This window comes from Tachypleus tridentatus, chromosome 8, assembly GCF_004210375.1.
Source record: "Tachypleus tridentatus isolate NWPU-2018 chromosome 8, ASM421037v1, whole genome shotgun sequence".
NCBI lineage: Eukaryota > Metazoa > Arthropoda > Merostomata > Xiphosura > Limulidae > Tachypleus > Tachypleus tridentatus.
This window is the reverse complement of record NC_134832.1, coordinates 23,094,113-23,110,153: the sequence shown is the minus strand read 5'-3', so window position 1 is coordinate 23,110,153 and position 16,041 is coordinate 23,094,113. Positions and strand designations below refer to the sequence as shown.

Sequence of the window (16,041 nt, the reverse complement as noted above, 5' to 3'; positions counted from 1 at the left end):
ATAAAATTATAACGCACCCAGGGATGAAAGGGTGAGCATATTTGGTGCGACGCGATTTGAACCCGCGACCCTCAGATTATAAAGCGAGTGCCTTAACCATCCGGCCATACCGAGCTTAGAAATAAAATACACAGACACATATAATACTGATAAATTTGATAAGTAAACTATACTGGCACAAAAAAAAAGTATTTAAAATAAAGTTGAATTTCTAAGTTAATAGTAATGGATTTCTGCTATATAAAATTCTTGCATAAGCTACGTTCTAAATAGCTCTATCATAGACTTGTTATAATCTGATGTCAGCAAAAAGGCCAGGCGTGGTCTATTATGGAAGTTCCTGAACTGTGAATTTTAGGATTCGTATTTCGTATTGGGTTTCCGCGAGGACTCAATCAGCACTCTACGGTGTAAGAGCGGTGGTTAAATTCCACTTTTCGGTCGGTGAACAATAGCAAGTTAGTGACTAAACCGAACCAAGTTGTAATTATGATGTCGCGAATTACCTACAAATCTCATTTGTTTATGTTCTAATTGTCAAGAAAGGGTTTCAAGGATTATGACGATGAAGAGCTATCACAGCTGGAACAGGAATATTTATATTTATGTTCAGTAAAACAATAAATGAATACAACAGCGATGCAAAAACGATAATTTCATGTTTCAGATAGGATAGATTAAAAATTAAACGAGTAAGAGAAACAAATTAAATAACACAACCTATACATATATTAACATATAAATGTGGTTTGCATGTGATATAAGCCTAAAGCAGTTATAGATAGAGCCGAATTAACAAAACGTTTGTTAACTTTTTAATATTGCTCATTTATTGACACATCCAATACTGCCATCACAGGTTGTACCGTGGGTGAACGCATGTATTCTGAGAATGAAGAGATTGACATTACTGAGAGTGATCCTTGCGTCAAGTGTATCTGCCAAGTAAGTGTGTATAAAATATAGCATTATGTAGTGGATGTTGTATTAGATACGTTTATATGATATGGTGATTATGTAGTGCATACTGAGTGAGATTAAACTTATATAAAATCTACTATTATATAACGTGTATAGATAAGGAAAGGTGTGTATAAGATGAAGTGGTGTGTCTATTAGATCACACTAATTTGTATAAGATGGAATGTCATGTCTATTGAAACAGACTGTGTGTATAAGATGTGGTATTATGTAGTTCATAATGGAGGGTCAGACTAAGTGCATAAAAAGTAGTAGTATACAGTGATCACTATATTAGATTAAGTGTACAAGATGCAGTATTACGTAATGCCTGTTAGAATACATTAAGTATTTATAAGATACAGAATTATGCAGTGCCTGTTAGATCAGGTCATGTGTATAAGATACGATACAGTTTAGTGCCTATAAACTGTGATTATGTGTGTGTAAGATGTAGTATTATGTAGCGTCTATTAAATCATACTAGATGTGTATACGATGCACTATTGTGCAGAACCTGTTAGCTGGGATTTAGTGTATATAGGATATTTTAAAATGTAATGCGTATTAGGTCAGCACGTTTGTTCATAAGATGTAGTATTATGTAGTGAGTATTAAATCCGTTCATACCATGTGAAGGTGAATATCAAGTCTTTGTTGCAATATACCAGACTCGAACGAAATAACTCAAAATCCTTTTGATAAGAGCGAAAGTGCATATTAAAGCTCTACTACGTTCTAGTGGCATGGATTTCAAACCTATACAAAGTGAGCAAGTGAATGTCCATCTCAACTAATAATTATACGAGAAATAACCTAAACAAGACGAGTTCTGTCTGAACCTTAACAAACTAGGAAGTTCAGTTTGTGTAACAAGTTGATTATAAATTATTTGTGACGTTAACCAGGAGTTTAATGGGAGAACACAAATGGGAATTTCTGTAAAATACTGCTAGCTAGACCGTATTAACACGTATATATATATATATATATATATATAAATTACACTATAGCATAGGGCTGTCAGCTGAATTTGAAGGTATGGCGAGGTCAACATTTGTCTTCTACCCATAACATTTTTGTGAAATTACTTTTCTGATTTAGCTTCAAACCTTAAAATAATTTTAAAGCTATGGTTATCCTATCATAGCAACTTTATGACTAAAGCTTTATGACATGAGAATTGTTATGCATTAAAATATATTTCGGATAACTCTCCGCTTATTTAGGTTACGTACGTTACGTATTACTATTTTAAATAACCGGAAATTTTAGTCTTAATTTAAAAGTTAATTAAATATTAATATGTATTAAACTTATGGCATTTGCCAACAAAATTGATACACACGTGTCTTTTTTAACACAAATATATTTTAATATACAAACAAAAAAACAGTACAATTTATAATAACAGTTATTACAAATGATGGTTTATATACAAGAGTTTTTTACAAAGTTGCAAACAATACTGAATCTTATATCCAGCCTAGAACTGAATTATTTAACATTTTTTGTTTGTTTTTGAATTTCGCACAAAGCTACTCGAGGGCTATCTGTGCTAGCTGTCCCTAATTTAGCAGTGTAAGACAAGAGGGAAAGCAGCTAGTCATCACCACCCACCGCCAACTCTTGGGCTACTCTTTTACCAACGAATAGTGGGATTGGCCGACACATTATAACGCCCCCACGGCTGAAAGGGCGAGCATGTTTGGCGCGACAGGGATGCGAACCCGCGACCCTCAGATTACGAGTCACAAGCTTAACACGCTTGGCCATGCCGGGCCTAAATTATTTAACGACAATCCACGTCTACGGCGAGCAAATTAATTCTGAGTTGATATTGTCATATCTCGCTTAAGCTAACTGGTTTGGTTGGCCTAAAGCCGCTTGTAAGCTGACTTTAACCGACGAAGATATTTATTGTATCGTAGAAATAATAACGTCCGAAGCAATTCACTGAAGTTAAACGGTTTGTTATGTTCAACATCTATAAATGTTCCTGGTCTAATTTTGTAGTTTTCCGATTAATAAGCGTTAAACATAATTATAACGTCCGAGGCCGACAGCACACTGAGTGTAGCTGGCCAATAATAATTTTCTTCTGTCTCTCGCTTAACTGCTTTTATACCAATTACGTGATTTTCTCGAAGTTTCAACAATATTCTAGTGCGTTTTCCTAAAGCAAATATTTTTCATCCTTACTCCCAAAAGTCTCTATAAAGTGCAAGAACAGATAGGACTTGCGCAATAGACAGTCAAGAATATATACGTCACATGCAAAAAAGAAAAATATTACAAAACAAGTGTAGGTATTAAAATAAACATATAATGGTAAATTCGTTAACCTTCCTCCTTAGAGAATTAAAAATTGATGTTAGACAAATTTTAGCCAAGGTATTACTTTCATATATATATATATACATTGGTATCAATCTATCAAAGAATTATACAATTTAAAAAGTCATAACAATATATAATACAATTAATATAAATAACCTTATGATAATAAAATTACATAACACTTGAAAGTGCTTAAACACAATATTATCTTTTTGGCTTAACACAATCAACAATCATACGACTGAGGTGTTGTTGAAAAGCTGGGATGGGTTTCAAAAGAGTAAGAGGAATTTTCTTATTGGGTTTTTCAACCAATTGACATAAATGACAGGTTTTACAAAAATGAGAAACTTTTTACTTGATTATTGGCCAAATGAAATGTCTCATAATTTTGTTACATGTCTTGTTGACATGAACATCCCATTTTTGCAAAAGTAACCATTTGGAACTTTCTCCAATTCATCTTATGGGAGTGTATATTTAAATAGTGAAAATATATGTGGATCATTTTCTTGCTCATCGATCAGTTTGCTTCTAGCAAACGGTACATCCCTAGCTGAATCAGATCCTTCACGTTCATCATTGTCACTAACCAATAAATTGTCAGCAGGCCAGTTATTTTCAAGACCCCTGTCAGGTCCGTAAAGTGTCTATGACAAATCTATCATGTCGTCCTCTATTGTCAATATACATAGAGTTACACTATCTATCGAAATCTCTTTTTCATGATCAAACTCCATATAAGTTTGGCTATCTTGCCTGCGATAACCTCAAAGCTTTTGGCGATAAGCCTCTGGTACTAACTCGTAAGCTTTGAGGATAGCTGCTTTAACTTTATCATAATTGGTGCAATCTTCTAGAAAGAGAGCAGCACAAGCTTCTTAGGCTTTACCAATCAAAACACTTTGTAACAATAATGATCATTTCTTGGTCGGCAATGGGCAACGTTTTAGAAAAACGTTCGATTTTGTTTAAAACACAAAACTCTGAGTATAAAGTAACATCACTGGAAAACACTAACGACACTAACCCTTACAAATGAGAATGAGACAACATAAACATTTGAAAAGTTTTAAGAGTTTCAAATGAAGAAAACAACACGAAATATTATGATATGTAAATGACAGTGCCCAACAGGCAGTTAGGGTTAACAAATACTGCTACAACATATTTAATTGTTTGCTAAATAGCCACAGTGAAACATTACTTGTGAAATGAAAATAGAAGTATGTAACTATAAAATGGAATATTAATATCATAAAAAAAATCGGAATACATAACTTCAGAACATTTGATATTGGTTTAGAACTATATCTTTTGACAATATTAAATGATAGTCTGCTATTTTGAAGAAAATTTCCCTTAGAAAAGAGATTGTATAACAGAAAAAAAAACTTTGGAAGAAATCTAATGCTGATGAAAAGTTACTTTAACCAGTTTATCTCAGATTTTTCTGGCGCTAAGTGTCTTACGAAGAACTATCAGCTCGAGCGATGAGACACTGAATTATGTTATCAATGTGTTTTTAATATTAAAGTAATAAAATAGTTTTGAATGTGTTCAAAACTTGACATTTTGTTCAGCTAGTACAGTTGTTTTAGTATGGTACCGAAAAAACTTTCCCATACAAAAAAATTTCATTTTGATTTCGCATAGACCATATTCTAACAGGAAAAAAATAATGCGATCTTTACAACTTCTTAGATGTGTCTACAGCTGATAAACACTGCTTAATTCTTGGCTAATTGTAATATGGTGTTTATAAGGACTATACTGGCAGTGGTATTCTATGTGTTATGTGCAGTGAAAAAAAGGAGTCGACTAAAACAAACAAACAAACAAACAAAAAATCACTATTGCAATTTAGTCCTGTTGAGCTTTTCATTTAAAAATTATCATTTATTCATAAATTACAGAGTTATGAACATTCGACTTTTATTATCTTGATATGTATATTTTTCAAAAATTAACTTATGATTTGTTTTTACCGCGAACAGAACGGAAATATTGTTTGTTCGAAGAAGGTCTGCCCCGTTTTGCCTTGCCCTGAATCCAAATATGTAACCAAACCTGGAGAATGCTGCCCACGTTGCAGAGGTGAATATTTAATTTGTTTTTCTTCCAAGAATGATTCTATTGAATACTTTAGACCAGGGGTCACCAAACTTTTTTCACAGGGGGCCAGATTACTCTGGGAATGAGAAGCGCGGGCCGCAAGATCATTGTGTTCAATACTTGCAACGCTAAAATCCATGGTTCGATTCTCCGCGACGGACATAGCAGATAACACAGTGTGTCTTTGCTCTGAAACAAACAAGCACCATTATTGCACACTTGCAAAATAATCTGTTACTTAGGCTCTTAAAACTTTTTCTTGTTGTTCTTAATCAATCTTATTCAAACATTCATTATCTTTACCATTTCGTGGAGTTATTACGAGTTACAGCTATTTAAGTCTGTAGACTTAATATTTAGAACAGTTGCTTCTTTTTTTTTATCAGAAACATTTTAGTGCGTGGTAATCTCTATACATTTCCCAATAGTTAGACTACAAGACTACAGTGAATCTAACTGAATTATATTAACCAAACTGATAAAGCTTGGTCACTTCTTTATTGATAGTAAAAAAGCAACTTGTGATTATTTGAAAACATGAATTCAAAATAGTAATTTTACTTTCAGGTAGCCGTAAAATCTACGACTTCAATGGAAGATGTTTAGTCGGAATGACCGCAATCAAACAAGGGCAAAATATTATGCTAGATCACTGCACTCACTGTACGTGCAACGTGAGTATTTCTTTCGGTATCATATTATAAATTTGTTTTCAATTTCACTGAAATTTTCGTTCCTAACTCAGATTTACAAAGTTGGTGCGATTAGGACCAGTTATTAATATCTAATTACATGACTTAGGTTTTATAGCTAGCATCTGAACACATCTAATCTGGGCTAATGCCTCTTAAAATATTGGTAAATTTCTGATAAAAGTTAAGAAAAACATTTTTTCTTCTTTTTTATCAAAATATGTAAATCTCTCCAGTATGTACTGATAATTTTGAAAGACAAAAATTTTAATTTCTGTTAATCGTTTAGTTTGTTCTACATTTATAAAATATAAAGAAAAAATCATAATTCTTTATATTATAGTTATGTTACTCTGCATATGTTTCTGCTTATGGTTATTAGGCGTACTGGTTCATTTACTTCGTCAGTTTTTAGCATTTAACACCGTCAGAAAAATGTTTTATTATATGCATCAGTGTCGAAAGAAGCACCCCCTGTCTTTTCAACCTGTCCAAGTAAAAATACATCAAAATTAGGATACTTATTATCTAAAAAAGTAAAATGGATAAAATTTAATCGTTAATCTAAGAACTTCGAGACCCTAAGGCGAGCCCTGGAACCCGGCCGTAATGGGCGTGGTTGTGATGCAAATTATCTCGCTTCTTTCAGTCAAATAAACCTAGGTCTTTCTACTTTTAATTTGCTTCCTACATCTCTATTTTTTTTATATAAATATGTTCATGTATTCTTAAGACGGTACTAGTTTTTCACACTTCTGTGAAACCTGGAATGACTTTTTCACTGTGTTTTGATTGGAGTATATATAATACGTAGCAGCTGAGGCGTTTGTTTGTTTGGGAATTTCGCACAAAGCTACTCGAGGGCTATCTGTGCTAGCCGTCCCTAATTTAGCAGTGTAAGAATAGAGGGAAGGCAGCTAGTCATCACCACCCACCGCCAACTCTTGGGCTACTCTTTTACCAACGAATAGTGGGATTGACCGTCACATTATACACCCCCACGGCTGGGAGGGCGAGCATGTTTAGCGCGACGCGGGCGCGAACCTTAAGATTTTTTTTTATTAATACTGAGTTTTATTTAAGTTAGAAATTACTAGATCAACTCAAAACTAAGATTATTAACCCAGGAATAACTCGAGTAACTAATTTATGTAGCTTTACTAACGAATTAAGTTGATCAGATGTAGCCGTAAGAAAAAGGTGGCTGGTTTTGTCCCCCTTTCCACGCATTCTAGCACAGAGGAGTTAGTTATAAATAGGAAATCAGATTGATAATTTTACCTATTAAATAAATATGACATTAAAATGGCTCATAGGAAATCGTATTTTTCTGTTAATTTTGATTTTCTGAACCTACGTGTTTTTTGTTTGTTTTTTTAACATTGTGAACGATGTTATTGACCAAGTATAAACGATTCCCTTTAATGAAAAGTTTCCACATTTTTTAAATGTTTTTAAACAATCATTAAATCAACAATAGTGGGTGTGTTTGAAGGAGAGTGGGGTCAACTTAACTGTAATCTGAAATAAATGAGAGGTTTCATTGGTAATCATATACGAACATTTTTAGAACTCTACTACAATTTGCCAGAGGACAGTTTGCCCTCCAGTTCACTGTCCACCTGAGTTTCAAGAGCTGTTACCGAACCTTTGTTGTTACAAATGCCGTGACCCAGAAAAGACTAAAGCAGTGTGCATGACTGACGGTCGAATATACCAGGTATTTGTTTTTGTTGGGTTTTTTTAAATGTAAAACAGTCGTTAACAAATAGCAAAATGAATAACGGTACAACATTTTTTCTCTCTTTTTTATTTCTGTTGTCTAAAAGCTATTGTAAAGGTTGTTTGAAATGTTTTAAAATTTCACATGGAGAATAATTGAATAAAAACTCATTAAATTTATTTTGCAATATTCACTCTTTTTTTTTTCAAAGTTCCAGCTATGTGTAAAAAGTTTGATCAGTAATAGAATTACTGTTATTAATTTTTACTGGAGAAACCGATTTCAGTTAAAACTTTAGTTACTTTCAGTTGCCATCATCACACGTATAATTGACTTTGTGAATTTCTTTCAGTAGATTATATATTTGCTTTGAGTTTCTTTTTTTGATTTTCGCATGATAGAATGGCGAAAGCTGGAAAAAAGAACGATGCACTTCATGTTCGTGCAGAGACGGTGAGGTAACGTGCGAAGTGATACAGTGTTCGGAAAAATCCTGCCACAAGCGGCACAAACTTAAACTAATACCAGGAGAATGCTGTGCGACGTGTGTAGAAGGTAAATGCATGAAAATCTGCAACTTAATTCATCATTCATTTTTTATTCATAATATTTTTGTAAACATAAAAACATGGAAAGAGTTAAAAATATAAAAATACCTTGTTAAGGAAAATCGATTTAGTGTTCTAAAATAAACAATAAATAATAATGTAGATGTTTTTAATTCCTTACAGCTTCCACGCACCATCTGTTATACTGAATGAAGAGAATATTTGTCGTTTATTTTGTATGTGCGATATAAATTTAGAGAAAGTCGCGGAATAAAATATCGGAGGAAACAAAACTAGTGATTATTAGTCATATGTGGTTTATTTAATAATATCAAATTGTCGGTAAAGAAAATAATGAAGTTTGAATTCTTTACACTTTAGGTACAGAGTATTAAAAAAAGTTACATTGTATAAAAAAATGTTAAAAAGGTAGGACAAAGCTATAATACTGAAATTAAAATCACCAGTGAGTAATTTTAATTCTTGACACATTATGTTTTCCCCGTTTCTATTGTTAATCTGGTCATGACGTATAAATATGTTTTTATATTGCACTGTAAGTTACTAAATAATAAATATTAAGTATTCTGCAGGTTCACAGCAACTTATAATTAGAGCACTATGAAGTTTCCAGTTGTTTTGTGTCGTAAAACACCTTTAGTGAAAAATTACCGCTTCGTATGCAACATTAAATTGCTATTAGTAAATCAGGTTAGTCACATCCCACAGTTTAAAACCGGGTTTCAATACTCATGGTGACCAAAGCACAGATACTCCTTCGTGTAAATTTGAGCTTAATTTCAAAATCTAACCACATTTCGAGTTTTAAATCGCTACAAATTATCTGAGAAATCATTATTGTAATCAGCTTGGTTTAAATACTAGTAGGTTATACCCAATACCAAATTACAGAGAGCTAACGGTTTGAAATGAAATGAATTTTCTTGCATGATTAAGACACTACAAATATTGTTTTTCCTTCTGTAGACGATGGAGTGTGCTCTGTGTTCGGTGATCCACATTACCGAACGTTCGATGGACGAATTTTCAACTACCAGGGCTCTTGTAAGTACCTCCTGGCCAAAGATTGTAAGGGAAATAAAAGCTTCGCTATCCAGGTCATCAATGATCCTCGACATTCAAAGACGTTCTCTTGGACGAAAGTTGTGAAAATGAAAGTAGGTTAACATCAACCAAATGTACAGTTTAACTCTTACAGGACAATTCTAATCATATATATATATTAACTCTATAAAAGTTATTATTAATTATCTAGTTATATTTACAACTCTATATCTATAGTGATAATTGCACTTTCAGTTGCAATACGCGTGTATTTGTTTTAGGATATTCTCATGCCCACAGAGTGTAAAAATAAAATCCATTAAACTATTAAAAGGACAATGTGGTTTACATAAAATATAAAAACTTTTCTATCGACAGCTAATTTATTATCATTTGAAGCTCTCTAACTGCAGTGCGTCACAGATAATGGCAGATTTACGTTATGTGAAACTGTTTTTATGAGAAGAGACAAAGCCTCCAAAAATCACCGTATTACTAGTTTCTGTTCGTCCTGATCTACAGTTGGATTTCAAATTAACACAACTTTTAAACTGTCTTTTTAGTTGACTGAAAATCGACCATTATAGAAAGCTATCTCTATAGTCTATACTTTGAAGTGATATATTTCTGTTTGTCGCTGTAATTGCATTTGGGTCGGTACGTTTTATATGCAGCGTTTTATATTAGTTCTATAAAGTTTTATTTACGAAACTAAATTTCTTGTAAAAGATCATACAATTCCAATTTGTTCTGTGAAGTTTTATTTACGAAACTAAAGTTATTGTAGAAGCTCATGCAATTAGTTCTGTAAAGTTTTATTTATGAAACTAAAGTTCCTGTAGAATCTCATGCAACATGCCAGTCTTGTTTCCAATATTGTAGATGGGTCAAAGCAAAATCCGAATGGCTCGATTTATGAAAGTGAAGGTGAACAAGAAAAAAGTACATCTTCCATATGTTAAACTGGGATCGTTCTCCGTAGTTCAGGAAGGTTACAGCATTGTTACAAGAACTAATATTGGTAATAACTGTGATGTTATGGTACTATTTAATCTATTATGTGCTTTACAACCTGTAGCTTGTAATCGTAATGAGCTATTTATACATGTAGTACTAACCTAGTTTGCATCAAGAGATATATCACTCATTTAGCTTTGATGTAAGCTTTCCAATATAATAAAACATTTACTTTATAATGATTCTATTTTCTTTCATAAGTTAGCCTTTTAGGTTTTTCTCCCATATGCATTAGCAAAACTTAATTTGTGATTTTGATTGAAACTCGAAAAACGAGCGATGTGACATTCTGTCAGTTTAAAACAATACAAGCCTTTCTTGAGAGGATCATAATCGATTTTTTATCACTTTGTTCCAAAAGTGAAACAAAAAGTTAAAGTGAGTCTAGAATCAATGTAGGCCTGGCATGGCCTAGCGCGTTAAGGCGTGCGCTTCGTAATCTGAGGGTCGCGGGTTCGCGCCCGAGTCGCGCCAAACATGCTCGCCCTCCGAGCCGTGGGGGCGTTATAATGTGACGGTCAATCCCACTATTCGTTGGTAAAAGAGTAGCCCAAGAGTTGGCGGTGGGTGGTGATGACTAGCTGCCTTCCCTCTAGTCTTACACTACTAAATTAGGGACGGCTAGCACAGATAGCCCTCGAGTAGGTTTGTGCAAAAAACAAACAAAAACAAACTAGAATAAATGTACAGTAGATGTAGCCTGATTTTAATTGATAAAATAATACTATTATTTTTAGAATATTAATCACGTCATGAGTTTCAGCTGCTTTCATGTAAAAATATTGTGAAATTGATTTTCGGTCTTTCAAAAAATTATGAAATCTCTACCAAACTTGACACTTACTCGGAAAGGTTGTTCTTGCAATTATCGAATACTGCCTCTTTAAAGTTCAATTACTGCTTGTGTGAACTAGAATTACAGATGTTTAACTATAGAGTGTAATCTGTAAGGCCGTCAAATGAGCTTTGTAGTTTGTTTTTGAATTTTGCGCAAAACCACACGAGAGCTATCTGCGCTAGCCATCTCTATTTTAGCAGAGTAAGATTAGAGGGAAGGCAATTAGTCATCACCACCCACTGCCAACTCTGGGGCTACTCTTTTACCAACGAATAGTGGGACTGACCGTCGATTTATAACGTCCTCACGGCTGAAATGGTGAGCATATTCGATGTGACGGGGACGCTAACCCACGATCCTCAGATTACGAGTTAAGCGCTCCCTAAGCTCTAGAAGTATGTAACATCAGATGTAACCAATATTAATTTATATTTAGAAGTATTTCCTGTAGTAGAAAAATGTTTTGATGAAACGGTTGCTGCACTTCATATAAACGTATTTTTTATCATTTTGTATTTTACATTACAAACCAACTACACCTAAATCTGTTATTAATGAATATATTTCGATGACTGAACAGGGGTCAAAGTCATGTGGGACGGTGGTAGTTTTGTAGAAGTCTCTGTTCCACCAAAGTTTAAGAACCAGATGTGTGGACTCTGTGGAAACTACAACGACGATTCCCAAGATGATTTCATTACAAGGAAAGGGAATATAATAACGGATGTTGAAACTTTCGGGAATGAATGGAAAGTATGTATTGACTTATGTAATGTACTTCTCTCATTAATAAGATGTAATACTTTTTGAAGTGAAGGACATTTGTTGAACTTATAATTAAATAGTAATGCAATATATCTTAGGAAATATACGATTTCAAACAAACGTTTCTTTTTATAAAACATAAATAGGATACAAAAAAGGCGCCCATGAATATCTAATGTATTTAAAACTTACTGCTATGATTACTAAGAAAAAAATTATCGAATTATGCCATCTACAAGAAAACGCAACTTTGTGTGTTTTTGCTAGTTCAGCATATATTTCTGATTTTTGATTTATCATGTTTTGAGTTTGTTGACTGCGAGATCAATCTCTAAATTCTATAGATTGTCAATTTGCTTCGGTTACGAAGACACAAATGTTTAATTGAAACGATATTTAGTTTTCGAAGGTGTTTTAACTCGATATTACCGAATAATAATTAAACAAACGACTTAAGAAATACTTTACTTTATTCTCTTAATATTGTTAAGTACTTAAGAGTAAGTATCATAATGAAACAAAATGGCGGCCTTAAAAATCGCCTGTTTAAAACAACCTTCTGAAAGACTAAATATTAAAAATCACTATTTTGCAGTATTGGCTAAAAAAACTGAAGTTTATTGTAGTTACATATCTGCCTCATTGCTATATACATCTTTATTGAGTGAGTCAAAATTTCCCTATTTCAATGAATTTTCATCTAAGTAAGAACAAAATGGGAATCTTATTGTTCTATATACATTGCTGGCCAATATCGACCATGCCAAAGCGAATGTTTGAAGTTATTCGCAATGACGGCCGTGCAACTCACCACTGAGACCTCTTGTTGGGCATTTCTTACCCTGTTTAGGACTTCTCCTAGGTATGGTCTTAAACTTTTCACCAGCTAGTATTTAGGCTAATTTCATAGTATTCACATTTTCCCCATTAAATGCTAAAAAGGTTTTTATTTTTATTTTCCCTTTTCTTATTTTCATCTTTCGAAGCTCTACTTAAATGAGTAGTTGAGTCTAACAATGCAAAATGCATATTTTTTCTTTATGTTCATTGTCTGGAAGTAACTCTAAGCACGTTATCTTTGAGAGGATCAAACTAGGGAAGTCATAGAGTGTCAGGAGTACATACACGATCTGAACGGAAGGTTCATTTCAATCTTTCGATTAAGATCATTCCACAAAAGAAATACAAGTCCTCTCATTATCATATGACTAGATAATGTATTCTAGCATTACACGTATGTTGACCTATATGGTTACATATAATAAATATATTTCTGTTTCTTTCTGAACATACGCATATTACTAAGTGCAATTCTTACGATTCTGTGAAATAAATTTTGAAAAACCCAAATGATTTCACAACTTACAAGTAGGTTATTTTCAGTACCTACTCGATATTGGTATGGAAGACATTCCAGATGCGCTGGATTAATCGAGTTACAGTAGTTACTTTGACTATCTATATTTTGACATTTATTTTATTTTTAAGTTATAGATAAACTTGTAATATAATGTACCTTAAAGTAAATAAAAGTAGGACCTCAGTGTATCTTATATTTAGCTAATAGAGATACAGGTCGTTATTGTACTTAAATCAATAGTAACAAACTCCAGTTTATCTTTAAAACATGAAGCGCATTAACTTTCATTGCACAATAAAACCGTGCACAAGTCCAGGGGAATGATTCGAGCAAAGTTATAAATAAGTTTATAACTTATAAACCGATATTAAAAATAAATCCATATGGATTTTACGTTTTGTAAGTTACTTTTTTACTATTGGAAACAAAGTAGTATTGTAGTTCATTATTTTTTATTATATTTGGACTTTAGAGAGGTAGCAAACGACGATGTAAATCAATCTTTTCAACAAAAGCACAAGAGTCATCATCATGCAAACAGAGCTGGGAATCACAGATTCGTGGAATTCGAGAATGTAACGTTCTGAAGGTTACCACTGTGTTGATTGATTGTCACGCTAAAGTCGATCCCCTGCCTTATTACCAGTAAGTCTCTTCGGAACAATTAAACACTTATGGGTATACCTTATTACCAGTAACTTACTTGTTAATAATTGGATTTTGACCACCATGCCTTATTACCAGTAAGTTACTTGTTAATAATTAAACATTGATGATAATGCCTTATTACCAACAATTTACTTGTTAATAATTAAACTTTGATCACCATACCTTATTACCAGTAGTTGTTATTAATTAAACTATGATGACCATGCCTTATTACCAGTTAGATTCTTATTAATAATTAAAAGATTATGACCATGTCTTAATACTAGTAAGTTATTGTTAATAATTAAACATTGATGACCATGCATTATTATCAGTTAAGTCTCTTTGGAATGATGAAACACTTATTACCATTCCTTATTACCAGTAAGTTACATGCTAATAATTTAACTTTGATGGCCATGCATTGCTACTAGTAGGTTAATTGTTAATATCAAACATAGATGACCATGTCTCATTACCAGAAAGTTTTTAATTATAATTAAACAGTTATGGCCATACCTTGTTACCAGAAAGTTACTTTTTAACAATTAGAATTTGATCACCATGCCTTAACACCAGTTAAGTCTCTTCAGAAAATTAAACACTTCATGCCAGTAACTTACTTGTTAATATTAAACATTGATGACCATGCCTTATTACTAGTTAAGTATCTTCAGAATGATTAAACACTTATGGCCCTACCTTGTTACCAGTAAATTACTTCTTAATAATTAAACTTTTATGGCCATGCATTCTTACCAATAAGTTACCTGTTAATAATTAAATTTTGATTACCATGCATTCTTACCAATACGTTACTTGTTAATAATTAAACTTTGATCACCAAACCTTATTACCAGTTGTTACTTATTAATAATTGAACTTTGATGACCATAATTACGAGTAAGTTACTTATTAATAATTAAATGCTTATGACATTTCTTATTAACAGTATGTTACTTATTAATAATTAAATGCTTATGACATTTCTTATTAACAGTATGTTACTTATTAATAATTAAATGCTTATGACATTTCTTATTAACAGTATGTTACTTATTAATAATTAAATGCTTATGACATTTCTTATTAACAGTATGTTACTTGTTAATAATTAAATTTGATGACCATGTATTATTACCAGTCAGTCTCTTCGGTGTAATTAAACCCTTATGGGCATGCCTTATTACCAATAAGATACTTGTTAATAATTGAACATTATTAACCATGCTTTATTACCAGAAAGTTACTTATTAATAACTAAACACTGATGACTATGTCATATTAACACTAAGTTACTTGTTAGTAATTAAAATTTGATGACCACTCATTATTACTAGTAAGTTACTTGTTAATTATTAAGACTTTGATAACCATGCCTTGTAACCAGTAAGCTTTATATTAATAATTAAACACTTATAACTGTACCTTATTAACATTAAGTTACTTGTTAATAATTAAACTTTGATGACCATACTTTATTTCCAGTACATTACTTGTTAATGTTAAATATTGATGACCATGCATTATTACCAGTATGTTACTTATTGGTAATTAAACCTTTTATTCGATGTGATATTGCTATTAAATTACTTGTTAATAATTAAACTTTGATGACCATGCATTATTACCAGTAAGTTACTTGTTAATGATAAACATTGATGACCATGCCTTATTACCAGTAAGTTAAATGTTAATAATTGAACTTTGATAGTCATGCCTAATTACGACTAAGTTACTTATCAATAATTATACTCTTGTAGCCCTTTCTTATTACCACTATGTTACTTGATCACCATGCCTTATTACAAATAAGTTATTTATTAATAATTAATCTTCGATGATCATGCCTTGTTACCAGTAAGTTACTTGTTAATGTTAATAATTAATGACCATGCCTTATTACTAATAAGTTGCTTGTTAATAATTAAAGTCTTATAACATGCCTTATTGCTAGTAAGTTACTTGTT

General features: G+C 32.4%; 1 protein-coding gene across 4 annotated transcripts in view; it reads left to right on the top strand.

Moving 5' to 3' along the window:
- LOC143258673 (BMP-binding endothelial regulator protein-like) overlaps positions 1–16,041 on the top strand; it is an 85,512-nt gene that overhangs the window by 62,647 nt on the left and 6,824 nt on the right. For 3 of the 4 annotated variants that reach the window (XM_076518050.1, XM_076518049.1, XM_076518048.1), the window contains 9 exons: positions 860–945; positions 5,298–5,397; positions 5,983–6,089; positions 7,678–7,827; positions 8,232–8,385; positions 9,366–9,556; positions 10,326–10,464; positions 11,879–12,051; positions 13,896–14,068. In XM_076518050.1, the coding sequence (XP_076374165.1) occupies positions 860–945; positions 5,298–5,397; positions 5,983–6,089; positions 7,678–7,827; positions 8,232–8,385; positions 9,366–9,556; positions 10,326–10,464; positions 11,879–12,051; positions 13,896–14,068 (1,273 nt within the window). Of the gene's footprint in view, positions 1–859; positions 946–5,297; positions 5,398–5,982; positions 6,090–7,677; positions 7,828–8,231; positions 8,386–9,365; positions 9,557–10,325; positions 10,465–11,878; positions 12,052–13,895; positions 14,167–16,041 lie in introns of all 4 variants that reach the window. The other variant, XR_013032455.1, reaches the window with a different exon arrangement.